The sequence below is a fragment of the Lactuca serriola genome, chromosome 2 (assembly GCF_051521515.1).
Source record: "Lactuca serriola cultivar US96UC23 chromosome 2, Lser_US96UC23_V15, whole genome shotgun sequence".
NCBI lineage: Eukaryota > Viridiplantae > Streptophyta > Magnoliopsida > Asterales > Asteraceae > Lactuca > Lactuca serriola.
The window spans coordinates 193,894,689-193,922,484 of record NC_136409.1 but is presented as its reverse complement, the minus strand read 5'-3'; the positions used below and the strand labels follow the sequence as shown (position 1 = coordinate 193,922,484).

Genomic DNA, 27,796 nt, shown 5'->3' with positions numbered 1-27,796 from the left:
TGTAAAATCACCGTTGTATAATTTTAGAGACATTGAAAAATTATAAAAGATGGCCAACTTTATATTAAAGCCACTATAATTCAACTTTTATTGTTACTTTTTCTATATTTGTAGACACATCAAAATAATATAAATTAAAGTAACCAAATGCAACAATATGAAACAATATCAAAATTCAAAATTCGATACTAGTAATAATTGAAATCCAAATCCATACATTAAATTCGTAATTAAAATGCCAAAAAAGTTGTACTAATTGCAAGTATTAAAATATGGTAAATAAAGCAAAAACATCATAAACCAAAAACTAGACATAACTAGGCATTCATCTTCTTGGTTCTACTCCTTGTCTTCTTGAGAATGGTATCAGATGATATATAAGTTGGTTTCCATTTCTTTGAGTTTTGAAGTTCATGGTCTTGAGGTGATATCATATTTGGTACCAATACCAACAACATTAAAACAAAAAATAAGTTCATCAAAAACTTAGTAGACTAGTTTATGAAGAAAAACAAGTGTAATGCACAAAGAATTTAACATAACAAACCTTTGAATCGGCTTTCACAAGGAGTTTTGGCCATGGAACAAAACTTTTATATGTCTGCCCAACTGTTTTGAATTCTATAGTTTCATGGGGTAGAAATGAATTGTCTTTCTGATGATAAGTGAATCGTACCACGAGCAACGATGTTCCTTTTATCCGGATATGATAAACTACACTTGATTAGCTACAATGATATGTAACATTAGAATCAGAAAAAAATGATATAAATGTATATTCTTCATGTAAAAAAAACACTGACCTAGTGAAGGGTTTTTTTTGGTAAAACTGTTGGTATCTCAAGATTGATAGTGGAAGTCTTAGACTCAACAACTTTTCTGGTGGCTTTTGTATTTGCCTAATATAAAGATTTTAGACATATATGTAAAATTATATTTTAATATAAAAGAGAAATTAAAATTAATGAAAATTGTAAAGTTAGTATGTTCTGGTGTTGCAGATTACAGGGAAGGCAATTGTGTATCGGGAGTTGCAGTCACAGATTTAGTTTGAACTGTTTTCTTAGTGGATTTTGCAATTACCTAAATAAGTTAAAGTACCAAATGAAGAAGCAGAAATTAGTACCAAAAAAAATATAACAATGATGATCTTGTAAAGTGATGACATATTGGTGTTCAGGGTTCTGATGGTTCCTTGGTTGTGAGAGTATCAGGAGTTTCACTACTTTCAACAATCTTGTTAGTTGAAATACCCTAGCAAATATCACGAAAAAGGGAAAATATATATAACAAATTCAATTTACATGTAACATTGTCAATTGATGTTGTTTATAAGATGACTTAAAAGTGTTTGAGGGGGGTTTGGAAAGTCGGCTCCTCTTGCAATAAGATGAACCAAAACTAGCTTTAGTGTTTGATCTTGTTCATTAAACTTTCTGGACAAAGCCTTTAGTTCATCATTATTTTCTCAAGCTCAAGTTTACCATTCTGTAGTGCAAATTTAAGATCTTTAATTTCCTCCTTAGAAGATCCTTTGTTGCGAGGAACAGTGAAATATCTGTTGTATGCGACTCCCGTGCCGACACCCTTTAAAAATCCGTCTTTTTCCTTGCCAAAGACTAAGGTCATGGCATCCGTGCTCGGTTCAACATTTAGGTGTCCATCTTTTATCTTTTTTCATGTTCCAGCTAGCACACAGAATATGATTAATAATTGTCCTAAAAAACTTACACAAATCCTTAAAACAAAAGTAATAAAAAATTTTAGTGAAGTTACTAGCTTATCCGCCATAAGTTTAACATTTTCATCTTTAAATTCTATTTTTTTTTTACTTTCGCGTCATTTACACCACATAATTGACCTTGGGGGCATTTCTTCTTTGGAAATCACATTCTCTTCAATCTTGATAAAAAAAAATTAAATTATAAACAATATAAAGAAAAATGTTGTTAACTACATTGCTATGAAGTTACTATAATCGGATCATATAGCTAAAGACCAAGCTTACCAACTTCTGCCTTAGAGTCGTATACCCCCTCGTCCCATCTGATGAGCGTACTTTGACATCTTACGCGCTTTGATAGTCCTTTGTGACACAACCTGTCAAACAAATAAAGGATTTGTCAAGCACTTTTTGGTAAGTTAATGATAAATAAAATAAGAAGTTTTGGAAAAAAAATGTAACATTAAACTCTTCAGATTGTGTATATGTCACGGATTTGTTCCGGTCATCTTTTTCAGTAATTAGTCCATGATAACGAACAAGGATTTTGGAAAGCTTTTTGGGATTTCCTAGAAGTGGCTTGATGTAATCTACATACAATTTCCTTCTGAAGTTCCATAGAAGGATACAAAGCGTATTCATTACAAACTGTTTTCCAGTTTCATCAACTTCAAATAAGCACTAAAATGAAAAATAATAATATGTTAGTAATACATGATTTGTAAATATAATTTGAGATGCTGTTAATAATAGTGAAAATAGTATTTACTATAATATCTACACATAGTTTATCCTTCACTTCTGGGGTTATGTTCTTCCAACCTAAAGCACTTAATCCCACTTTCTCCCGGACAAGATCTCCCAAATAGCTAACGAACAATGCATTATGCTTACTCGAAAACTTACCTAATTCTTCAAACTTTACATGTTTTTTTTGCCACCAAAATTGACATACTCAGTCTTCAGTTTTGGCAATCGAGTCATGCCCCTCTTTCTATTTAATCTTGTAGGAACTGGGTTTTGGATATCTTCATCAGAATATGAATTGCTATTGCATTCAATGTTGTGTCGTTCCCCATCTTCGGTGTCTGAATCATACACTTGTGTTCCATCATCTTGCTCATATTCCAGATCATACTCGGGCATATCCTCATGGTGTTGGATGTTCACATCCATGATTCTTTGGTTGACATGAAACATAGGAAACAATTTTGATTAGTGGAATGTTAAATGAAAAAGAATGAGTAACATATAATACTGACAAATTTTTCACAAAGGCATTTCATCGAACACTTGGTGTGCAACAACAACAATAATATGTAGAATGAAATTTTTTGTTATTTATGTATAATACACCAATCAATACAATTAAGAACATTGACATCATACACAAATAGTATACTTACAGTTGAATTCGTGCATAATACGTACTGACTCTTGCCAATTGATCAATTCAAAAACGATAAAATTCAGGTATAAATCAATGTGATTTAAAGAGTAGAAAATTAGTACGCCATAAATGGAGGTTTGTTACCAAAATTACTGAAAATTCCTTGATCCCATGGATTGATCGCGTTGTAATTGCATAATTTTCCTAACATATTCAAATATTTTCAAGTTTTTGATCTCACCCTATACCAAAAGAATCATAAAACTGTTTGGAAACATGGACTTCTGGGAATTGAATCCTTATAGATGCGTTTTTTTTATTTTAATATAAATATTACATATTTGGTCCATGTATATTAATAATTTTACATTAAGATACAATTATATGAGTATTGGAATTAACAAAAAATATGTAACATTTAATTTTATATATACCCCAATTCTCCCGTACCACTAACCTACACAACTTTAACCCATACAGATAACTCATACGTCCAACCCTAATTCACCCGTACCACTAACCTACCCAGCTGTAACCAGCCCATACAGCTAACTCATACATCCAACCTCAATTCACCCGTGTCACTAAACTACACATCTCCAAATGGCTCGGTAACTCATACATCCAACCCTAATTCAATCGTACCACTAACCTACCTAGCTATAACCCATACAGATAACTCATATATCCAACCCTAATTCACATGTATCACTAACCTACCCAGCTGTAACCAGCCCATACATCTAACTCATACATCCAACCCCAATGCACCCGTGCCACTAACCTACCCATCTCTAACCGGCCCATACAACAAACTCATACATCCAACCTGAATTCACTTGTGCCACTAACCTACCAAGCTGTAATCAGCCCATACAGCTAAGTCATACATCCAACCCTAATTCACTCGGACCACTAACCTACCCATCTCTAACCGTCGCATACAACCCGTATTTGATCTCAAATTTATTAATAAATTTCTATTTTTCTATAAACCCCATATATATATATATATATATATATATATATATATATATATATATATATATATATATATATATATATTAAAAAATAATTTTTAATTTATATGATTACATAAAAACATAAACACTAATGAATATGATAATTACTTAATACTATATTAATATTATATATATATATATATATATATATATATATATATATATATAATCATCATGATCGTCTTAGGTCGAACTCCTCCTCCTCTGCAATTAGTTGAAATTGAATGATGATTATCTGCGTCGATGTCTCTTCGGTTGCAATTCATCATCTCTATAAACCCTCCGATTATCTGAAAATGTTCATTCTCACACTTGGTAGACACAAACCCTCATCACCAACCGACGATTATTTAAAAAGAAAAAAAATCTTGATCAATCAATGGCAGGATAGACAAGCACCAATCCATGGGCAAAGAAAATGTTTCAACTGCGGAACATTACGAAGGAACCACCGACCACAACTCCAATCGTGCAATATGGGAAAAGTAACGACAACAAAATAATGATTAGAGTGGTTCATGGAGGAGAAGATGACCAGAGATGTCGTCGGAGCTTGCATCCGCTAGAAATATTGTCGGAGGTATAACTCAAACTCCCCAAAACATGTTTTACCTGCTATAGTAGGTAAAAATGATATGTTTTAAACAAAAAAACAAGTTTAACGGTTAAGAGTGCACGAAAAAAAAAAATTTAAGTGATCAAATGTGTACAAAGGGTATAGTTGGTTACTATTTCAAGTCATTTTCTCATTTTTATAAAATATATTTTTGTATGTGAGAAAATTCATGTGTGTCATAGTTCATAGGCGGTTAGACCATGTTTATCAACAATCGGTCACAACCCAATCATATACTAAAATATTAATTTTTTACACACCCACTTACACAATTAATAATACTAACCAATCTCAATTCTTGTACCATTTATCAACAACTTAAACCAACCAAAATTATATTATAAATGAAAGTTTTAGAAATATATATATATATATATATATATATATATATATATATATATATATATATATATATATATATACCGTAGTTTATTTGTAAAAAATTAAACAGTAAATTTTAATATATTTTTTTAATAAATATATTATTTATAAAATAGTTATTAAAATCAAAATAATTAAATAAATAAAACAGATTCATCCAAAATATAACACGTGTCCGATTTAGGTTGTGATTTTATATTGTTCACGCGATTTTTTCAATTATATAGGCGACGTCTCCCATTATATGGACGATCGGTTGTAATTTTACTACTCCGATTTAGGTTGTAATTTTATGTTGTTCACACGACCTCTTCAATTATATAGGCGACCTCATCCATTATATGGACGATCGGTTGTAATTTTGCTACCGATAAACATGGTCTTAAAGGTATATTTTCTCGTAATGATAAAAGCTAGTAACTTAAATTTCATATCCCGTTAGTATATAAGGAAAAGTCTACAACTTTCTTATTGTCACAACATTCCTATTGAGGTATTTGACATACCTCAAAACAATTTATACAACTTTCTTATTGTCACAACATTCCTATTGAGCTATTTGACATAACTCAAAATAATTTATACAATGCTATGATAAATTAACCAAACATAGCTTATAAGTTAAACATATAGCGTGATACAATAATTGAGTTCCTTGTTTTTGCGTGGTGTGCCCATCACCATACACCACCACAAAATTTTTGGTAAAGTCCATTGATGTATACATTCGATCTTTCTAGAATTATAAAAGGACAAAACACCCCCTTCCTTCTTCCACGATATATATATATATATATATATATATATATATATATATATATATATATATATATATATATATATATATATAACATCGACCTCCGGCATCTCTTCTAGACTTCGACTGTGGAGGAGATCTGGACATCACAGAGCAAAACCATTAGGACCATCCTAGGGATTGTGCATAGGAGCATGCTCCAACGATCAAGTTAGATCGGTCTATAGAGATGAGATGGTTCTCGTTAGTTGGGGAGAACCATCTTGGTGTTGGGGATAGTGTATGGTGGCTAAAGGCGAAGGGTGGCGGCTGAGCCACCTAGGCGAAATCTAGTGTGGCGGTTGAGCCAAGGGTCTAGGTTGGCAGCTGAGCCACCGGAGGAAGTCCGTCTCCCTGGAGGAGGTATTTTTCACTTTATAGGGTACAATTAGGTTCAGGGGAATTAGGTCAGGCTTTGGGTCAACCCAATTCAGGCCCAGCTAACAAGGAGTTGGGAGTTGGGCAAGGCCGCTCAGAAGCGTTGGGCGAGGCTGGCGGGCATGCACCAAGTAAGGCTGGCAGGCACGCATTAAAAAAGGCTTGCAATGGAGCTCCAGGCAAGGCTAGCAGGAGAGTTCCAGGCAAGGGAGCGCTAGGCAAGGCTAACAGGAGAGTGTCGGGCAAGGGAGCACAAGACAAGGCTGGAAGGCGAACGTCAGGCAATGCTGGCATGGGAGCTCCAGGCAAGGCTCGCGCGCCAGAGATGTCTAGGTCATGCTAATGGACATGATATCATCAAGTCCCCCCACTCCGTTGTTATTGGTACGCGGCCAATGACACTGGACTGGACTCAATCATATAAATTGTGTGTCATCAAGTCCTCCTAGTCCGATGGGATCGGATTGTTGATAATCGGATCGGACTTGACAAAACACATGATGATATCAGGTCCATTAGCATGGCCTAGACAGCTCTGGCACGCCAGCCTTTCCTGGCGCTTCCTTACCAGCCTTTCCTAGCACTCCTTTTCCAGCATTACATGGAGCTCTCCTACCAACCTTGTTTGGCGCCCCCTTGCCAGCCTTGCCTAGCACTCTCCTACCGGCCCGGTCTGGTGCTCCTTTGCATGGCACTCCCTTGTTCGTTGGGCCTGAATTGGGCTGGCTCAAGGCCTGACCTAATTGTCCCCTATAAAGTGAACAATATATCCTCCATGGAGAAGGATCTTCCCCCTTGGCTGAGTCGCCGCCCTCGACTCCGACCGGGTGGATCAGTCGCCATCCTTCGCCTTCAGCCACCATACACTACCCCTAGGACCAAGATGGTTCTTTCCAGCTAACGAGAACCATCCCATCTCTACTAGTCGATCTAACTTGATCGTCGGAACCTGCTCCTGGGGCACAATCCCTGGGGCGGCTCTAATAACTTTGCTTTGTGATATCCAGATCTTCGTTGCAGCAGAAGACCAGAAAAGATGTCAGAGGTCGATGTCGCATAATTTGGCACCATCTGCGGGACTCAAAGGAATAAAAGAACGACCAAACTTTGCCCACGAGATTCGTGGTGTTGCACGATGAGGCAAGCATGGTTTTATGCAGCATAAACTAGCTTAGTGATCTTTTCTTGTCAGGAGTATGATCCGGTCGGTGTGATGCAGTGTAATTGTTGCTACGATCATGCAGAGCGAGGATGCTGATAATGTTATGCGAAGCGGGGCTGCTATGCGACAATGATGTCAATAAGTCGTCGGGCCAAGGTAGCTAAGAAGTATGAACTCGCCATTCAGTCTCTAAGACTGTTATTCGACGTAGCTGTTGTTGTAGTCACGTAGCAAGGCTGATACTGATGTTGACATGTAGATCAAGGTTGCTATATAAGTGTGCAACGCGGATAGTATGACGTTTCAATCATCTTGGTGGAATGTCACCGACAACCATCTACATAGTCTACTTTGCGTGAGCATTCATAACCGTCCTAAAGGTGTTTCCTACTTGGGCTATACCTAGTTGAATTCCCCCTAGTATGATGTGGGTAGCATAGATAGCCATATCAGACTATGGAAGATAAGGCAGGGTTGCTATACCAATACACAAAAAAGTTGTTGGCGTAATAAAAAGTAGCAAGACTCTTGTCTGAGGTGGATGTTGTCAAACCAATAAGTCATAAAGTTGTTGACCATAATATAAGTAATGTAGGTTATAGGTAGGGGATGTGCAGTGAGACTGGTTCCGAGAGCTAAGCAACGAGATGTTGAGGGAAGCGGTAAGACTATAGGTAGGGGTTGTGCAGCAAGACCGTTGTCGAGGGCCAGGCAAATGAGATATTGAGGGATAAGCGGTGAGGCTATAGGTAGCAGGTCTGCTGTTATGATAGCGTTCTTGTTGAAGAGTAACATCGCCATAGTAAGATGTAATGTAGGAACCGCCTTATTGATCGTCTGAGCACCGGAAGACCATGTTGATTATTAGAGAAGAAACACCAAATATGTGGTGCTAAGCATGGCATAGGCTTATGATGCACGACTTGCGGTGCACGAAGATGCACGACTTATATTGCGTAGCTTAAAAGAATAGCTCGGGCTTAGCGATTAGCAATCATGGATATGTCACATGGGAGAGCATTGCATGGAACAGATCAGGCTTAGTAGCCATCGATCATGGATACATCACGCAGGAGAGCATCGAGTGGAATCGATCGGACTTAGCTGCTAGCAATTGTAGATACATCGCGTGGGAGAGCATCGCATGGAATGGATTGGGCTTAGCTGCCAGTGATCGTAGATACATCACGCGAGAGAGCATCGCGTGGAATGGATCAGGCTTAGCTGTCAGCAATCGTAGATACATCACGCGGGAGAGCATCGCGTGGAATTATATACGCAAAGGTTGTGAGCCTTTGATACTTGTTGGCGGAGCATGCCGTTGTGATGGAGTCGTTCTGAGACGCCAAGTGACTTAAGGTAAGGGTGTTGAACCTTGCAGGAGGAGCTTGCCGCTATAATGGAGTCGATCTGAGAAGCCAAGCGACTCAAGGCAAGGGTGTTGAACCTTGCAGGCGAAGCTTACCACTATGATGGAGTCGAACTGAGAAGCCAAGCGACTCGAGGCAAAGGTACTGAACTTTGCAGGCTTGGGTGTAGCAGGCAATAATCTATGTGTCTGGCTCGAGTGATTAGTCCGAGCTGAAGTGCAATGGCACCTGATGCTTTGTTGCATCATTAGCTATAGTGACGATTGGTGCCTCGTCTTCTAATGATTTTGTCGAGGGCTATGAAACGAGACTATTGAGAGTTGGACAGTGGTGTTGCTGTCAAGAGGTGTGTAGTGGGATTACTTTTGAGAGTTGGACAACAGAGTCGTTGAGAACTGGGCAGCGAGTGCATGTGATAGATGAGCAACATAACTATTTAAAGTCAGGCAACGAGACTACCGAGGGTTGAACCACAAGGATGCTCTTTTGATTCTGAATATTAACGTCACCTCGGGAATGCACTATCATGCATACTATCATCTCTTCATGTACTTTAACTCTGCCCCTTCGGAATAAAAATCACTTCTGCATAGTGTAGTGCCGACCCTCCCCTCCCCCTTTTCTTAAGGCAGGTGAAGAGTGGGAATAATGGATGTATAGTTGTTAGAAACGAGCGACACAGCTGCTAGAAAATGCTAGGCGACACAAGTGCTGAAAAAAGCTAGGTAGCGTGACTGCTAGGAGTCAGACAATGTAACTGCTGATGATTGGGCTTTGCAGCTGCTGAGTTGGGTTGCATGGTTTTTGTGGGTCGGGCGGTGCAACTACTGAGATCTAGGCAGCGCAGCTACTAAGATTTGAGCAGTGAGACTACCAGGGGCCGGTTAACATGGTTGTTGATAGCCGGGCAAAGCGGTTGCTGAGGGTTATTTTGAAATGCTTCACGAGTAGTAGTAGCGTACTACTTTTCTCCCTCCTTTTTTTTTTTTGAAAAGTTCGAGTGAGTTTAGGCCGCAACGCATATTCTGAAAAACTATTTTATTGAGTGTTGTTTGCATTATGCAAGCGTTGAATGGCTAATTGGCTAGTTTATCCTTGTGAAATTTTGGTCATTTTTTTATTGAACTAGCCCAATAAAAATGTTAATTTGAAAAAGCACCTGAATGAATATATTGAAGCCTATTTGGAAGTGACTAGACCAATTCCTTTTTCCTTATTTTTATTTTTATTTTTAAAATGTCGAGTTGGACCGCAATGCATCTTTTGGAATAAGATTTAACTTGACTGAATTAGAGCGGAAGAGCATTGAGTTGTTGATTTTTATCTTGAAATGACAACCAATGTTCTATAGTTGAAATAGCCAGAAAATGTGAGAAGGCCAAATTGGGAGGAGCCCAAAACAAAATTACATTCCATTAGGCCCACGCCGTTTTTTTTAAAATGTCAAGCAGTCTGGGCCGCAACGGATTTTCTGAAATCGGATCAGTACTTCACCGGTGTTGTTGTTGGCTGGAGGTCGACGAGATTAAGGAGCAACATATGGATAACTGGATGACGGCCGAAGATCTAAGGTTTAATCATGGGTCAGGATGCGCTAGTCGGAGGATGTGGCTAATTGGCGGTGTTTCATTCGACGTCGTCGAATAGCTGTAAACGACTGGTGAGGCTGGAGATCACTATAGTTTCATGGAATAGAAAAATCAAATGTATATTTTCATTCAGAAAAAGCCAAAGTTTATGACAAATGGGAACCATTAACTATTCGTTCACTGAGAATTCCTGAATGATTCTTGGATTTGAATCTAAAATTGCGGTTGCCTAATGACATAAAAAACTACAAAATAGACTTAATTGATTCTTAATCCTTCCAATTTCCATTATAACAAAAACGATAAGTATATGTAAACCCCATAATAGAAATTCTTACACAGATACCAAATTGGGTATCTTCCACTCTTTTTTTGTTATGAGATTGTCAACTGAAATGGACATTGGAGCAGCGAGGCATAGCGGTTTTTGTCTTCTCTGCCAGCTCTTGACTCGTGTGGGCCCCAGCAAAATGTGTTTGCTTCAACATACTGTTTCCTTCTTCCCTTTTTTTAAAAACGTTTAAGATATTCCAATAGTGGGGCCATCCACCCTTCATATTTTTTATGTTATCCTTTTTGGTCGCCTAGGTAGAGACAATGGTACTAAATACCATGTTTGTAATATTTTCTCTTTATACATATCTTCTTGTTGTATAACTCCATTATTATCCCCTTTTGTTTTACTTTTTGATTGATGAGATAAATTGTAAACTAAAGTTAAAGTAAATGAAATTTGTTTTACTTTTTGATTGATGAGATAAATTGTAAACTAAAGTTAAAGTAAATGAAATGGGATATGTTTTGGTAAAATGGGTAAATATATAATCAAGTTTATGAAGTTTGATGGAGGTCTTTGAAATGTAAAAGAAATACAACAGTGTTTACAAACAAATGTTTCTATGAATCAAATGTAAACGAAAATCCCTAGCTAGAAAGGGTTTTTTGATTAGACATGAGGTAAAAAGTCAAAGAGATTCTTTTTTTTTCTTAGATTTTGCTAAATAACCCATCAAAATAATAACAAAACAAATCTGAAAAAGTATCAAACACAATTCTTTGGTAATATGGACTAATAGAGGTTAAAAGCTTCTAGATTTTTTTTTCAAGTTATTGAGAAACATACCAAGATTTGAACAAAAACTTGTAAATCTTTTGAAGATGTACAAGTATTAAAGTTGTATATACAGAAAATAAGGTAAGAACTGATAGAAACTTAGTTTCTTCTCATCTTGCTGAATAAATCATCAAAATTAGCTGAACCAAGGTAAAACCCATAAAAACTTCTTTCCTTCTCAACTTTTTGAGTACGTCGTCAAAAAGAATGATAGAATTGATCTGATATATCTTTGCAAACGTGATATATATGGAAATACTCATATAGGAAATGGATTTTTTAATGATTTGATAGGTAAAATTTTATAAAAACTTATTTCTTCTCCAAGCTTCAAAACAACTTAAGTAAAGTAGTACACAGAAAATCATAAAGTTAATAGGATTTTCTGAAAATATATGAACTGAGAGTGGGGTAAAAATCCATAAAATTCTCTTCTCATCTTTTTCCTTATATTCTAAAAGTTTCTAAAAAACACCAAATCGTATTCACAAACAACTTAAATGAAGTTGTATACGAAAAATCACCAACTAAAAAAGATTTTCCTACCAAAGGGCTAATGGCCTAGCGGTATGGAGTGACCATCTCATATGAGAGGTCAGGGGTTCAAGTCTCGGTGGAGACATATGCGGTTATTTAGGTGTAGATTAGTTAGTTTGCCGTTTCAAAAAAAAAGATTTTCCTTGTGATAATGAGCTAGTAAAAGTGGTAAAAATTGTACAAAAAAAAATCTTTCCTCCTCCCTCATGTTGTTGAAAAACCATCAAAGTGTAAACGAAAACAAATCTAAAATATCTTTGCAAGCTTCATAAATGTTCAGATGAGCTAAAAATTGAATAGATCTTGAGATTTGAGCAAAGAAATGAAAAGGTTCTACAGATTTGAGCAAAAAATGGGGCAAATCTGAAGATCTAAGCGAAACAACGAAGTAAATCTACATATCTTGACAAAAAAACATATCAGATTGATAAATCTGAACGAAAAAACACATCAAATCGAGAGATCTGAAAGATAATTGTGACAACCCGAAATTTCCATTCGGTCAAACCCTAAAAGTCAACCCCTTCGTATCATAAGTCAATGTCATTATTTCTTATTTTTAAGAATTATAAAATTCGTTTGATTATTTTAATATTATTTTTAAGCGAACGGGTGAAAGAAAGTGTCGTCTCGGGTTTAATTTTTGAAAACCGCAAACACTCCGCGTATTAGAAACACCCAACCAAACTTTTATGTTTTGGGTTTAGAAATCACCAAAACCGTAAACTCATACCTATGTATGAGTTTACTCCCCAAGTAACTAGTCATTTGTGTTTACTCCCCAAAAGTCAAAAGAGTAAACTCCAAAATATCCTCTCAAGTATCATCCAAGATTTAATTCCAAATCTTCAAAGTTGTAAGTGTTCTAACCATTTCAAGTTAGTAAAACACTTAATCTAGTGTTTGTGCATCTATTCATCCATTCATTTATGTATTTTGTCTAGATTTTCAAAAACACCAAGAACACACACTAAGTGTTCTTGGCCTTTTAGCACAAACCAAGCCTTCCAATAGTAAGTGCTTCTATCCTTGAGTGATTTTAAGCTAGTACTACATTTAAACATCAAGAAAATATGTCAAGAACGCAAGATTGGAAGTGTTCACGGTCCAAGAATGTTCTTGGGCCGTAAACACCATAAATGACACCAAAGTGTGTCTAAGCCTCAAATCTAAGCCCTGGTTGATGTTTAAACCATCCTTGACATGTTTAAACCTTCCTTTGTTGTGTTTAAGCCTTGAAAAACATCAAATGCCCACAAATATAGGTGTTTACGGTTTGGGGATCTCCCAAAAACCGTGAACACCCAAAAGTATGTCTAAATGGGTTAATTTCCTTCCTTAGGCTTAGAAACTAGCACATACACTTACCTAATTGTGTTAGGGACTTGAAAATATGGCTTTACACTCTTCCATATGGGTTTACGGTTGATAAACCCAAAGGAAAATGCCTTAGGTCGTAAACTCCTCAAAGGAGGTGTTTTGTTGCCCTAGTCCCTTCCAAAGGCCAAACCACTTAGTAGAATTGCTCCAAGAGGCTTGTTAAACCACCAAGCAACACCTAGTCATTAGGAATAGAGTTTACGACCGTAAACTCTTGGTGTCATGACCATCAAAACCATAAACTCCAAGGGAGTTTACCCTTGGACCCCAAACACACTAGCCTTTCCCTACAACACTTAGATGCAACCCTTGAGACTTATAACACTTGTATAAAGTGTTTAGCATGTCCTAGAATGTCTTAACTTTGTTTATTAGTTGTTTAAAGACTAATGTGTATATACATATATCCTTATATGTTATTAGGATCTTTGTGCGTGTCTAAGTCTTCACTTGACACCAAGCACTTATCCGACACTTCCTTCCGATCCACTTACCACAGGTGAGTTCATACCCCTTAATCAATGTTTTAAACTGTTTTTAAATGTTTTATGGGGGATACAAGTAGAATTATGCTAATTATTATATCAATCACATGTGATTAATAAGCAACATTCAAATGATTGGCTACTCATTAGCCGTTTTACCAAACAGTTTCCTTCAAATGTCTTTCATAAACACTTTATGTGTTTAAAACTCCTTATTTCTCTATACATTTTACTCTGTATATTACTTTTCAAACTTATTTACAATTGTGTTTCAAACCAAATGTTTCTTTATACTAAACCGTTTTATCAAACCCATGCCTTCAAACTGTTTTATAGATTGACATCAAGTCGATCTTTTCTTAAGATAATAATTATGTTCAAAGGTTTTACAAAACTTATTTGTGCTTTTATATTATAAATTGCATGCCTCTATATGTATAGTTATATAAGAAATGTTTAAAAGACTTAGGAAGGCTATCCACCCTATTTCCTTTTCGCGCTTGAGATGTGGTCTGGTGGGATATCGGGTACTCGTCCGAAGGTCGTTTAAATATTAGTTATATATCATATGTACATATATAGTCATAAAGGCCCTTCCAGTTCATCCCATGCCCTTGGGTAGAAAGGGTATACATCCACGTCCATACGTACCAGTTAGATTACTAGTAAACTACCATACGGGTAGTTTAGGAAGATACTAGAACAATACTAGAATGCGATACCATACAATGAGTCAGTTCATTCATGAGTAAATACTTGCTAGAACATTACAGTACATTACTATACTTGCTAGATAGAGAGCACGTACACGACAGCTAGAACATTACTATACTTGCTAAATAGAGAGCACGTACACTACAGCTAGAACATTACAGTACATTACTATACTTGCTAGATAGAGGGAGAACACACATTACAGCTAGCACATGTAGAACTTTTTCCGTACATTACATATACATTAATACGTTGACATAATCATGATCCACTGTATCGGAGCATGCCTTAAATGTCATGGCCCGAGTTGTAGCCAGAATTCTCTTGGAGGGAGAGCGTGAGTTTGCGTATAGATCTATACTGGATTGACTATCCTACACCTTGCTGCTAGCTACAGCCGGACCTGCAGGTCTGCGGGTGCCAAACATCATTCCTTTTTACGACTATACTTATGTCGTTGTTACCAGTCAATAGCATGGTGCAATTAATCACATGATGCCTTAATATAAATCCGGTTTAAGGTAGTTAGTACAGCAGTAGTTCTTACAGCACTACACTACAGTACTACATAAATTTTCCCTTTACATATATTTAGTGATCTTTTCACTTAAGCATTAAATGTAAAAACTATTTTTTGTTAATGATAGTTACACTTGGAAAATTACATTTTTTTACAAGAAACGTACATTCAGAGCAGTTAGGTCTTGGTAGAAGATTACATTCAGAGCAGTTAGGTCTTGGTAGAAGACACCTTCATATGATAGTAGGAATCATAGGGATTTCTAGGGTTTTTCAAACATTTACAGTTGTTTTACAAACATTTTCATACTTACAGCTCATATACACTTTCAATACTTACAATTCATATACTTACAAATTCTTACATACAAATTCATACATACAAATACTTACTTACAAATTAAGACACTAAAATACTTATGATCTCACCAGCTTTATAGCTGATACTCGCTTTCAAAATTACTTGTATCCTCAGGTCATCTATAGACAGGTACCGATGCAAGATTTAGAGAAGATGGAGCTTGTTCAAGACTCATCTTTAATTTCGATTTATGATTTAGTGTCTATTATAATTTGACAGAACACACTTGTATAATAATTATTTTATTAATGCAATGGATGATGTTGTTGCTTGTTTACTACTTTACATTGTTGTGATACTGTACATGACGTCCTCCGCCCCAGAACGTTTCCGCCGTTCTTGGTTTTGGGGTGTGACAATAATGAATCGGATATATAGAGATCTTGGCAAGAGCCAAACGGATCTAAACAAATGATGGAAGAAATGAACAGATCTGAGCAAACATGAGCTGAAACACAATAGATCTGAGCATCTCTAGGCAAGAACGAGCTTGAGACCAAGCAAGATGGTGGCTGCTCGTTCGATTTCGGGATGGCACCAAATGATGCGACATCGACCTCCGACATCTCTTTTGGATTTTGGTTGCGGCAGAGATCTAGAAATCATAGAGAAAAATCGTTAAAACCGCCCCATGGACTATACCCTGTAAGCAGGCTCTGACGATCAAGTTAGATCGGTTGGTAAAGATGAGATGGTTCTCCTTAGTTGGGGAGAACCATCTTGGTGTTGGGGATAGTGTATGGTGGTTGAAGGTGGAGGGTGGTGGTTGAGCCACCCGATCGGAGTCTAGTGTGGCGGCTAAGCCAAGGCTCTAGGGTGGTGGGTAAGTCATCGGAGGAAGTCCCTCTAAATGGAGGAGGTACTGTTTACGTTATAAGGGACAACCAGGTCAAGGGGAATTATGTCAAGCCTTGGGCCAACCTAATTCAGGCCCAGCTAGCAAGGCATTGGGCAAGGCTGCCCGGAAGCATCAGGCGAGGCTAGCTGGAGCGCACCGGGCAAGGATAGCAAGTGCGCAATAGGAAAGGTTGGCAAGGGAGCGCTAGGAAAGGCTGCAGGAGAGTGTCACGCAAGGAAGCACCAGGTAAGGCTGGCAAGGGAGCATCAGGCAAGGTTGGCAGGAGAGCACCAGGAAAGGTTGACGTGCTAGAGCTATACACGTGATGCTAATGGATCTGATATCATCAATATATATATATATATATATATATATATATATATATATATATATATATATATATATATGGAATGGTTCAAATGAGAACCAAAAAAGATTAAGAACCTAAGAACCAATTAATTTTAGCTTATAATTAACAACCATAAGAACCTTTTATCTATAAGGGAAATATTAGGTTTTTTATTATATTAACTAAATATGTTATTTTTTTCAATTTTAAATTTTTCATTATCTTGTCTGTAAGGTATTTCCGTAATTAACAAAATCAAGCAAAAAGCAAATCTTTTCCACAGTACGTCAAGATTCTTTCGTTCAGATTCCTCAAACATTATTGGTTATTCATATTTCGTGACCTTCGATTTATATAGAATCGATTGATTCTGTTCGATTTTCATATATATAACGAGTTTGTATGGAATTGTTACTGAAGAATCATCGTCTTCTAAGTTGGATCCGATTTATGTTCAAAGTGTATCAGGAACAGATGAATTGAATGTTCTATCTTTAGCTCAATCTGATGACGATATTGCAACAGAAGGTGAACCAGAAGCAGGTATCTCGTTTCCTTCTGTCTGGTACTAATTTAATCCGTTTTTAATTCTTATACATTAAAAAATTACTTACGTAGTTGAATATGATGTTCTATCCGTTATTAAGATGTGAATTGGTTTCCTTCTGTGAATTTTCAGTTGTTTTTTATTTATAATATTTGTATTTTTACATATACAGTGAAATAGAGTTTAGTTATGTACTTGTTTTCACATGTAAATGTCTGAAATAGAGTTTTTATTTGTTAATTTTATTTATTATTTCCAATTAAACTGTGAATTCTCCTTTTTTTTGTTTTTTATTTATAATATTTGTATTTTTTGTTGATAAATGTTTTTAAGTATAATTACAATCTTCTAACTGTTATTAACTTGTGAATGTATTTGGTTATTTATAATATAAATGTAATTATACAGTGAATTTTCAATTGTTTTTGTTCATATATTACAATATGTGTCTTCTAATATGATAAACAGTTTTTAAACTGTAAATATGGTGTTGTAACTGTTATTATAATCTAATTTTGTTTAGTTATGTACTTGTTTTCACATGTAAATGTCTGAAATAGAGTTTTTATTTGTTAATTTTATTTATTATTTCCAATTAAACTATGAATTCTCCTTTTTTTTGTTTTTTATTTATAATATTGGTATTTTTTGTTGATAAATGTTTTTTTAAGTATAATTACAATCTTCTAACTGTTATTAACATGTGAATGTATTTGGTTATGTATAATATAAATGTAATTATACTGTGAATTTTCAATTGTTTTTGTTCATATATTACAATATGTGTCTTCTAATATGATAAATAGTTTTTTAACTGTAAATATGGTGTTGTAATTGTTATTATAATCTGATTTTGTTTATTTATGTACTTATTTTCACATGTAAATGTTTGAAATAGAGTTTTTATTTGTTAATTTTATTTATTATTTCCAATTAAACTGTGAATTCTCCTTTTTTTCTTTTTTATTTATAATATTTGTATTTTTTGTTGATAAATGTTTTTTTAAGTATAATTACAATCTTCTAACTGTTATAAACCTGTGAATGTATTTGGTTATGTATAATATAAATGTGATTATACTGTGAATCTTCAATTGTTTTTGTTCATATATTACAATATGTGTCTTTTAATATGATAAATAGTTTTTTAACTGTAAATATGGTGTTGTAACTGTACTTGTTTTCACATGTAGATGTTTGAAATAGAGTTTTTATTTTTTAATTTTATTTATTATTTCCAATTAAACTGTGAATTCTCCTTTTTTTTGTTTTTTATTTATAATATTTGTATTTTTTGTTGATAAATGTTTTTTTAAGTATAATTACAATCTTCTAACTGTTATTAACCCGTGAATATATTTGGTAATGTATAATATAAATGTAATCATACTGTGAATTTTCAATTGTTTTTGTTCATATATTACAATATGTGTCTTTTAAGCTGATATATGTTTTTATTTTTCTTATTAGGTCAAGATAGATTTTCTGAATTTTTCTCCCCTGGTGGAACTCGTAAAATATGGATTCCTGAGGATGTTGATGATGTTAAACCAAAGTTGTTTAGCGAATATCTGAGTATTGAAGATGCAATGGATATGTATAGGGCTTACGCTGCTAAAGCTGGTTTTGATGTAAGAAAAGGTTCTACAAAGATAAACACTAAGTCACGTGTTCTTACTCATCGATCTATGATGTACAATAGAGAGGGATTTCCTCAGAGTGTGTATGTGGACACAACTGATTCTAAAAATAATAAACCTCACAGAAATTCGAATATTAAAAGGAAAGGATGTCCAGCTTTTGCAAAATTTAGAAGAGTAGGAAATTCGGATGTTTTTTAGCTATACAAATTTGAAGAAAGACATAATCATGATTTGGTTGCAAAAGATTATAAGCATTTCTTGAGGTCTAATAGGCAATTGGATAATGCTGCTCAAGAATTCATTGAAAAGATGGGAAGGGTAAAAATTGGTCCAATGAAAGCATACAAAATAATGCAAGAGCTAAAAGAGGCAAACAATGTTGGAGGGATTGTTGTTGACTAAAAGAATCAGTCTAGAAAAGTGAATTGTTTTATTGAAAAGGACGATGCACAAATGGTAGTTGATAAGTATATGGATAGAATGAAAGACGATACTACTCTTACATTTGAGTTTATATGTGAGAAAGGAAAGTTAGTTTCACTTTTTTGGGCTGATGAAGCTGCAAAGGTGAATTATAGAGAATTTGGTGATGTTGTTTCTTTTGATGCTACTTTTCAGACGAACAAGTAAGTTTTTTTATATTTTGTTTTATTATATTATTTTCTTTTGTTGTTTTTATACTAACTTTTTTTTATATATTTATTTTTTAGATAGCGTATGGTATTTGTTCCTTTCACAGGAATCGTTAACCATAGAAAGAGTGTTACTTTTGCAATTGGTCTTTTGAGTAGTGAAACTACAGAATCTTATGTTTGGTTGCTTAAAACTTTTTTGAAGACTTTTGGTAAATAGCCGACTGTAGTTCTCACTGATGAAGATGTTGCAATGAAAATTGCAATTGAGAGAATATTGCCTTATTCACGTCACAGGTTACGTATGTGGCAGATAACCCAAAAGTTGCCTTCTAAGGTATATAATTTTAATTTTTAGAACATTTATTTCTTGTGAATTTTTATGTTTTTTTGTTTAAGATTTGAATTTTGTTAGATTATATTATTTTTACCTCACTTTTGATTATGTTATTTATTATGTGTTATTAAGTTGTGAATTTTTTCTTTAGGTATGTGCTGAACTTGCTGATGATATGAAATTCAAGAAACGTTTCAATAAGCTGATTTGGAATTCTAGGATAGATGCTTCTGAGTTTGATATTAGATGGAGAAGTTTTATTGAAGATTATAAGCTCCAAGAGATTTCATGGTTTTCAAAAATGTTTCATATGATAGAAAGTTGGATTCCAGCATATTTTAGAGACATGCCATTGTCTGGTTTAATGAGGACCACTTCTAGGTCAGAAAGCATGAATTCCGCATTCAACAAAATTTCTCACTGGGGTAATTCATTAGTTAAGTTCTTCAGTTCTTTTGATTCAGCTATGGACAGGCAAAGACATAATCAATGTTACTTAGACCATCTTAGCAATATTTCTAAGATTAAAAGTAAAATTTCACTAAAAATCATGGAACATGCTGCTGATATCTATACTAATGAAGTCTTAATAAAAGTGAAGAAAGAAATTGAACAATCTCTATTTTCATGTTCACAATATAGTGTTACGAATGAAGAATTTTATGATAGATTTGTTGTTATGCAATATAAAGATATTATGGGGTCTACTCCAACAGTTGTTAATGAAGAAGATTCAGAAAGTGAATGTGATGTTCCAGAAAAGACTTATTTTTTCAAGGTAAATTTTATATATATATATATATATATATATATATATATATATATATATATATATATATATAATTTACATCTTAAGTTGTGAATTATTAATATTTTTGTTTCTTTTTATTTTGTACAGGTTGTTTATGACAAGAAGGAATCACGTTTTGAATGCTCTTGTTCATTGTTCTTTCAGAATGGTATATTATGCAGGCATATATTTTACATTTTTAGGACTTACCAAATAAACAAGATTCCTTCAAAGTACATTCTTAGGCGTTGGTGCAAAGGTGTTATTCCATATGTGTAACGTCCCAAAATTCAAGACTAAAAATTTCATTTAATAAAACATTACTTAAAGCAAAGTCATCAATCCAAAACATAATCCGAGTATTAATTTCCAAAACACATGTTCGTTATCAGAGTAAACATTCCCAGGCTGTCTAATCTATGGTGTGTGCCATGCGATCACCCTGAGCTCTTCCCCCCGCTACCGGAAGTACCTGAAACCAAAACCAAAAACCGTAAGCACGAAGCTTAGTGAGTTCCCCACCCTACCACATACTGCACATACTAGGCCACACCCGCTATCCTGGGCCTCGCCCCTACCTTGGGCCTCGCCCGCTACAACGGCCCCGCCGCTCTAGGCCCCGCCCGGCTTCGAGCCCCGCTCGGATACAGATCTGTTTCACTTAGGTCGCGCCTGTCACAGGGCCTCGCCCGCTAACAGATAATAGCACATAAACATATCACATCACATAAGCTAAACACATACTAACGGATCTTGTCCTAAGGCCTCGCCTATCTCTAGGCCTCGCCCTTGTCCTGCTACTAATGAGTCATGGAACCCCGTCCATACTCCTGCTGATAGTGAGGTACTGGCCCAGCCCAGCCTCACTCCTTCCTTAACTTGGGCCTCGCCCCTGATCTGCTGCTAATGAGATATGAAACACCATCCACACTCTGCTATTGGTGAGTTATGGGACCTCGCCCACACTCACCTCCCTACCAGGCACATACAAGTATCACACAGACAACAAGTATAAACTATCACATAAACCATTCCTTGGGAAACCGCCCGCTATCATTGGACCCCGTCCTGAATATCATACTAGCATATTGTGCCTAGGGCTAACCCCCGGGTCTTCTATTCATAACTACATGGGTCGGCATTGTGGCCGTAGACCCATTCACACAAAAGGGAAACTCACCTGCACTTGCTGAACTTGCTGATAATCCCTCTAGCTGCTGCCCGGAAACTCTCTGAACTCCTGCTCCACTAGCTCCCCGAGCTACCAATATCAATGCAATAATTAGTCTAACTGACCCCCAAAAGTCAACTAAGTCAACTTTGGTCAACGTCAAACTCCTGGTCAAAGTCAACCTCCTAGGTCAACCCTACTCACCAAGTCTGCCTACTGACTCGTCGAGTTCATAAGCTCAGAGTCCTTCCATTCACGACTCGATTCGCCGAGTCAGTCCATGACTCGCCGAGTCTACCGATTTCCGAGTCCTGACCTGTCCAACTCACCGAGTCTCCACTCAACTCACTGATTCGAGTCTCAACTCGAAGGGTTTGGGGTTTCGCGACTTGACTCGCCGAGTCCAAGACAACCTTCAACAGACTCGCCGAGTTGTTCTTCCAACTTGCCGAGTTCCTGCCCAACTTCATCCGACTCGCCGAGTCCACCCATGTGACTCGTTGATTCGCTCCAGCTCTTAATCTATGTAGTGGCTTTTCGAGCCAAACAGGGGCTCCAACAGATAGATCCATACTTCCAAGGCCTATTCCTCACGTAAAGTGGCAAACTTTACGTGTAGATATGGAGATCTAGGCTCAAAACACTCCAAACTAGGGTTTATGACAACCATTCTTCACCAACATACCAAGAGCTGATACTTTATGGGATTCTAGACCAAAACAAGCATGGACCTGAGGTAGCAACCTCAGATCTGAACTTCTAGCTCGAAATGGTCACTTATCATGCCAAGAATGCCCAAAACTCACACATAGATCTAGGTGCAAAGGAGTCCAAGAACTAGTTTATTATCTCTAAATGTTCAGAAATGTCCTCCCAATCCCGAATCTATAGCCCCTTCTTGCACCTCCAAGATCCTTCTTCCTTCTCCAAGCTTTAATGCACTCTTCAAGGCAATAATTAGCTCAAAAATGGATATGGCTACTAGGGTTTGGTGTTCTGGGTTAGAGAGGCGGTAAAGGAACCCTAGGGAAGAGAATGAGGCGCTTAAATAGGCTTCAAGTCATGGATTTAGGGTTTTCCTCGTTCAGACCAGACTCGCCGAGTCTCCTTAGCCAACTCGCCGAGTCGGTCACTTACTCCTTGACCCGGATCCCGCTCGGACTCGCCGAGTTCCTCTATGGACTCGACGAGTCGCCCCTTAAACTTAGGGTTTCCTTTCCTTTCTTGGCCTTCCTGACTTTGGGTGTTACAACTCTCCCCCACTTAAACTAAAATTCGTCCACGAAGTTTGCTATGGCCCACCGCCTGCGATCTGCTTCCAATACCCTACTAATTATCCCAACACCAGCTGCCTACCTTCGCTGGTCTTCCGCCCGGTAATTCTGACTAACATCAATCCTTGTGGATAATATTCTCGGGTCAACCCTGACCCTGAACATTCTGGAAACACAACTTACTCAACCGACAATCCTTCAGGTACTCACCGAGTACTGCACGGAACCCATAAGGGTTCACCCCTTCTTTCCTTGCACGATTTCCTTGCCTTCCCAAGGCGATGCTCCATAACCAACTATTTCCTCTGTCACTGTGAATATCCTATCTTCACCAAATCCATTACTCCCGCTAATTCCAGTACGGGTCGTTATCGCCAGTATCCACTGGGCATTTCTTTCTACTATAATTTGGTGTCGATCACCCCACGATCAACTAACTGAATTCCACCATAGACTGCTTACCCGCACTGCTACTGACTGAAAATTCTGCCATTCCTTATCTGCCTTCCGGATGAATTGATACCACCCTGGTCCCTACCGTCCTACCAATATTTGGATTATCGGATCCCACCGGTCGCTAGACCCAACACAACTCCTAGTCACTCCCAGCGACTTCCAAAGAAACTTCGACCACCTATAACTGCTCAATCTATTCTGCCATTCAGTCACTACAATCCTGGGATCCCCGATCCCCTATCTTGATACTAAGGTCCCTACCAGGTCCCACCTGTGCTGCTAAAACTCACGGGCCTCGCCCACGGGTCTCACCCGCCTCTATCCTTCTAGTCCTACTTGTCTAGCCAATCTCACTCAGGCCTCGCCCACGGGTCTCACCCAACCATACTACTGAGCAACCCTGCTCTCAGGTCTCACCTATACTGCTATTCTCACACAGGCCTTGCCCATGGGTCTCACCCAACTATATCCTGGAGCGGCCTCTCCCAAGGTCTCACCCCTCTAGGGCTATACAGGCAAACTCCCTATCATTCTCATCCACTTACCCATTCCTGATCCCTATCTGATCACTTACCAACTTGTAACGTCCCAAAATTCAAGACTAAAAATTTCTTTTAATAAAACATTACTTAAAGCAAAGTCATCAATCCAAAACAGAATCGGAGTATTAATTTCCAAAACACATGTTCGTTATCAGAGTAAACATTCCCAGGTTGTCTAATCTATGGTGTGTGCCATGCGATCACCCCGAGCTCTTCCCTCCGCTACCGGAATGACCTGAAACCAAAACCGAAAACCGTAAGCACGAAGCTTAGTGAGTTCCCTACCCTACCACATACCATGCATAACCACATACTGCACATACTAGGCCACGCCCGTTATCCTGGGCCTCGCCCGCTACAACGGCCCCGCCGCTCCAGGACCCGCCCGGCTTCGAGCCCCGCTAGGATACAGATCTGTTTCACTTAGGCCTCGCCTGTCATAGGGCCTCGCCCGCTAACATATAATAGCACATAAGCATATCACATCACATAAGCTAAACACATACTAACGGATCTTGTCCTAAGGCCTCGCCTATCTCTGGGCCTCGCCCTTGTCCTGCTACTGATGAGTCATGGAACCCCGTCCATACTGTTGCTGATAGTGAGGTACGGGCCCAGCCCACCCTCACTCCTTCCCTAACTTGGGCCTCTCCCCTGATCTGCTGCTAATGAGATGTGGAACACCATCCACACTCTGCTATTGGTGAGTTATGGGACCTCGCCCACACTCACCTCCCTACCAGGCACATACAAGTATCACACAGACAACAAGTATAAACTATCACATAAACCATTCCTTGGGAAACCGCCCGCTATCATTGGACCCCGTCCTGAATATCATACTAGCATATTGTGCCTAGGGCTAACCCCCGGGTCTTCTATTCATAACTACATGGGTCGGCATTGTGGCCGTAGACCCATTCACACAAAAGGGAAACTCACCTGCACTTGCTGAACTTGCTGATAATCCCTCTAGCTGCTGCCCGGAAACTCTCTGAACTCCTGCTCCACTAGCTCCCCGAGCTACCAATATCAATGCAATAATTAGTCTAACTGACCCCCAAAAGTCAACTAAGTCAACTTTGGTCAACGTCAAACTCCTGGTCAAAGTCAACCTCCTAGGTCAACCCTACTCACCAAGTCTGCCTACTGACTCGTCGAGTTCATAAGCTCAGAGTCCTTCCATTCACGACTCGATTCGCCGAGTCAGTCCATGACTCGCCGAGTCTACCGATTTCCGAGTCCTGACCTGTCCAACTCACCGAGTCTCCACTCGACTCACTGATTCGAGTCTCAACTTGAAGGGTTTGGGGTTTCGCGACTTGACTCGCCGAGTCCAAGAACAGACTCATCGAGTCCAAGACAACCTTCAACAGACTCGCCGAGGTCTTCTTCCAACTCGCCGAGTTCCTGCCCAACTTCATCCGACTCGCCGAGTCCACCCATGTGACTCGCCGAGTCGCTCCAGCTCTTAATCCATGCAGTGGATTTTCGATCCAAACAGGGGCTCCAACACATAGATCCATACTTCCAACTCGCCGAGTTCCTGCCCAACTTCATAGTTTAATTTTTATTTTACCTTTTTTTTCATTTCTTCAGTTCTTTGAAGATCAAATAATATGTTTTGAATTTGTTTATTCACATCTGTTTCTGTTATTAAATTAAAAATCAAAACCAAAAAGTTTATATAGTAGAATATTATTATAATTCAAATATTTTTTTATAATCATGTGTTACCTTCCACTGTAGAATGTTTCTTTGTTTCTGTCTGATCAACAGATATTCCTTTAAAGTTTCTGATAGTATTCTTTGTCATTACAGGTCTTGTATTCTCTCCTACAAATGGCATATTTCCATTAAAATTCACAGTTTAATGTTTGATGTATACAGTCAAATACTAATAGGAGTCATCATTCATATTTATCTTCCTGTAATATATTTAAGTAACATATAATTTTTACATTCACATTCTAAAAAAACATATATATGCATTTTCATTTTCTAAAATATCAAAATAACATTGATGTTTATATTCACAGTTTAATAAATTATTTATAGTAAATCTAACAGTATCACCTTAAAATATATTAGAATCATATATAACATTTACCATCAAACCTGTAGTAAAATCATTTATATACATATTTTTTTTAATAATTTAACATTTTCATTTGTAATAAATTATATCTGAGTTTGTAATGATATGTTAACTGTTAAACTTATCATATATATAAAAAATAACATAGATTAAGATGACATTTGATTTAAAAGTTTTTGTAACAGTGTCTTTTATATATATATATATATATATATATATATATATATATATATATATATATATATATATATATATTATAAGACACTATGTATTTTTCGTTAAACATTGTAATAAATTTCGAAATAAAATACCTTGTGTTACTTCGTTCATTTTGACTCTGATCGTCCATGTAGGTTTTCCTTTTGAAGAAATGCTTTCCGAAACACTTTGTTTTTCCGTTTCGACATTGTTGATTGTCAGATGTTCTGAGTTTGTTGTCGAAATCTTCGATTTGGGACTTGAAACTTTTTTTGCTTCTACTTGTTTCTCCAGGGTTTTCTTTTTTATTTCTTCTTCGGATGTTGTCTTTTCAAAAGAACCTATAGTTGATGTAGTTCCTTTAGATTTTGAAGACATTTTCTGCTTGATTTTTGAAGAATCGGTGGATTTTTTAGATTCAGTGTTTGAAATGGAGATTTGTGTATGTCGGTTTTTTTTTTTGAAAAAGGGAAAACCAGGAGTATGATATGAAATGAATGAGGCGAGTCATTTTTTGACGAATTTATATGACGAGAAGTTCTTAATAATTACAAAACTGCCACCGCCTTTCGTTTGTTTTTCTATTATTAAATATATAGCTCATGTCTTATTTAAAGTGTGAATATACCTATCAGAGTTTTTAATGAGAGTTCTTTTGTTACTTTCTTAATTACCTAAATTGTTAAAAAAATAAAAAATTTGTTTTATTTACAAAAATGTCACAGGTTATTTATTAATATAATAATTTGGATTATTTTTGTTTTAACATAACTAGAATATTGACATTCTATTTTTTTAACAATTATTTAGCATAACTTTTATTATTCCTTCATTTTTGTACTTTTAATTTTTTTTTTTTTTTTGCATTTTTTAATTTTTCCTAATTATATCTTTTGAATTAATTTTTTTAAGTACTTGTTTCAAATATTTTAAGTATTACAGTAAAAATAATAATATATACATATGTTTTTATATACATATTTATGTATGTACATACATGCATACATATATACAAATGTATAGTAACACTTTAAATATATATATCTACATACATACATAAATACATACATAAGTAAATTCACAGTTTAAAATTAATTTATACATTGTTCATAAATACATAAATGTATGTATCTACATACATACATATTTAAATTTACAGTTTAATATTAATATATACATTGTTCATAAGTAAACTCACAGTTTAAAATTAAATGTATGTATCTACTTACATATGTAAATACATACATAAAAATAATAATATATACATTTTCATTAAATTCTTTAACTTATATCTAAAAAAACATATTTGTTTATACACGATTTAATTTTTTATATTAAACATTGATATTTCATTATAAATTTTAATATTCATAGTTATATAATG

General features: G+C 36.3%; 1 protein-coding gene across 1 annotated transcript; it reads left to right on the top strand.

Annotated features, from left to right (window-relative positions):
• Positions 1 to 19,367: 19,367 nt before the first annotated feature.
• Positions 19,368 to 25,990, top strand: LOC145089905 (protein FAR-RED IMPAIRED RESPONSE 1-like). The gene is made up of 6 exons (XM_079028289.1): positions 19,368 to 19,540; positions 19,629 to 19,692; positions 19,767 to 19,883; positions 20,035 to 20,661; positions 20,782 to 20,842; positions 25,938 to 25,990. Exons 1-6 carry the CDS (start codon positions 19,368 to 19,370, stop codon positions 25,988 to 25,990), a joined length of 1,095 nt encoding a protein of 364 aa, XP_078884415.1.
• Positions 25,991 to 27,796: the final 1,806 nt, after the last annotated feature.

What these genes read in the sequence shown, in the direction of transcription:
- LOC145089905 (XM_079028289.1), top strand. Translation starts at nt 19,368, where the DNA reads ATGGTAGTTGATAAGTATATGGATAGAATGAAAGACGATACTACTCTT. An exon ending in GAGTGTTACTTTTGCAATTG is followed by an intron (nt 19,693 to 19,766) that starts GTCTTTTGAGTA and finishes TTTGGTAAATAG; the next exon opens with CCGACTGTAGTTCTCACTGA. An exon ending in AAAAGACTTATTTTTTCAAG is followed by an intron (nt 20,662 to 20,781) that starts GTAAATTTTATA and finishes TATTTTGTACAG; the next exon opens with GTTGTTTATGACAAGAAGGA.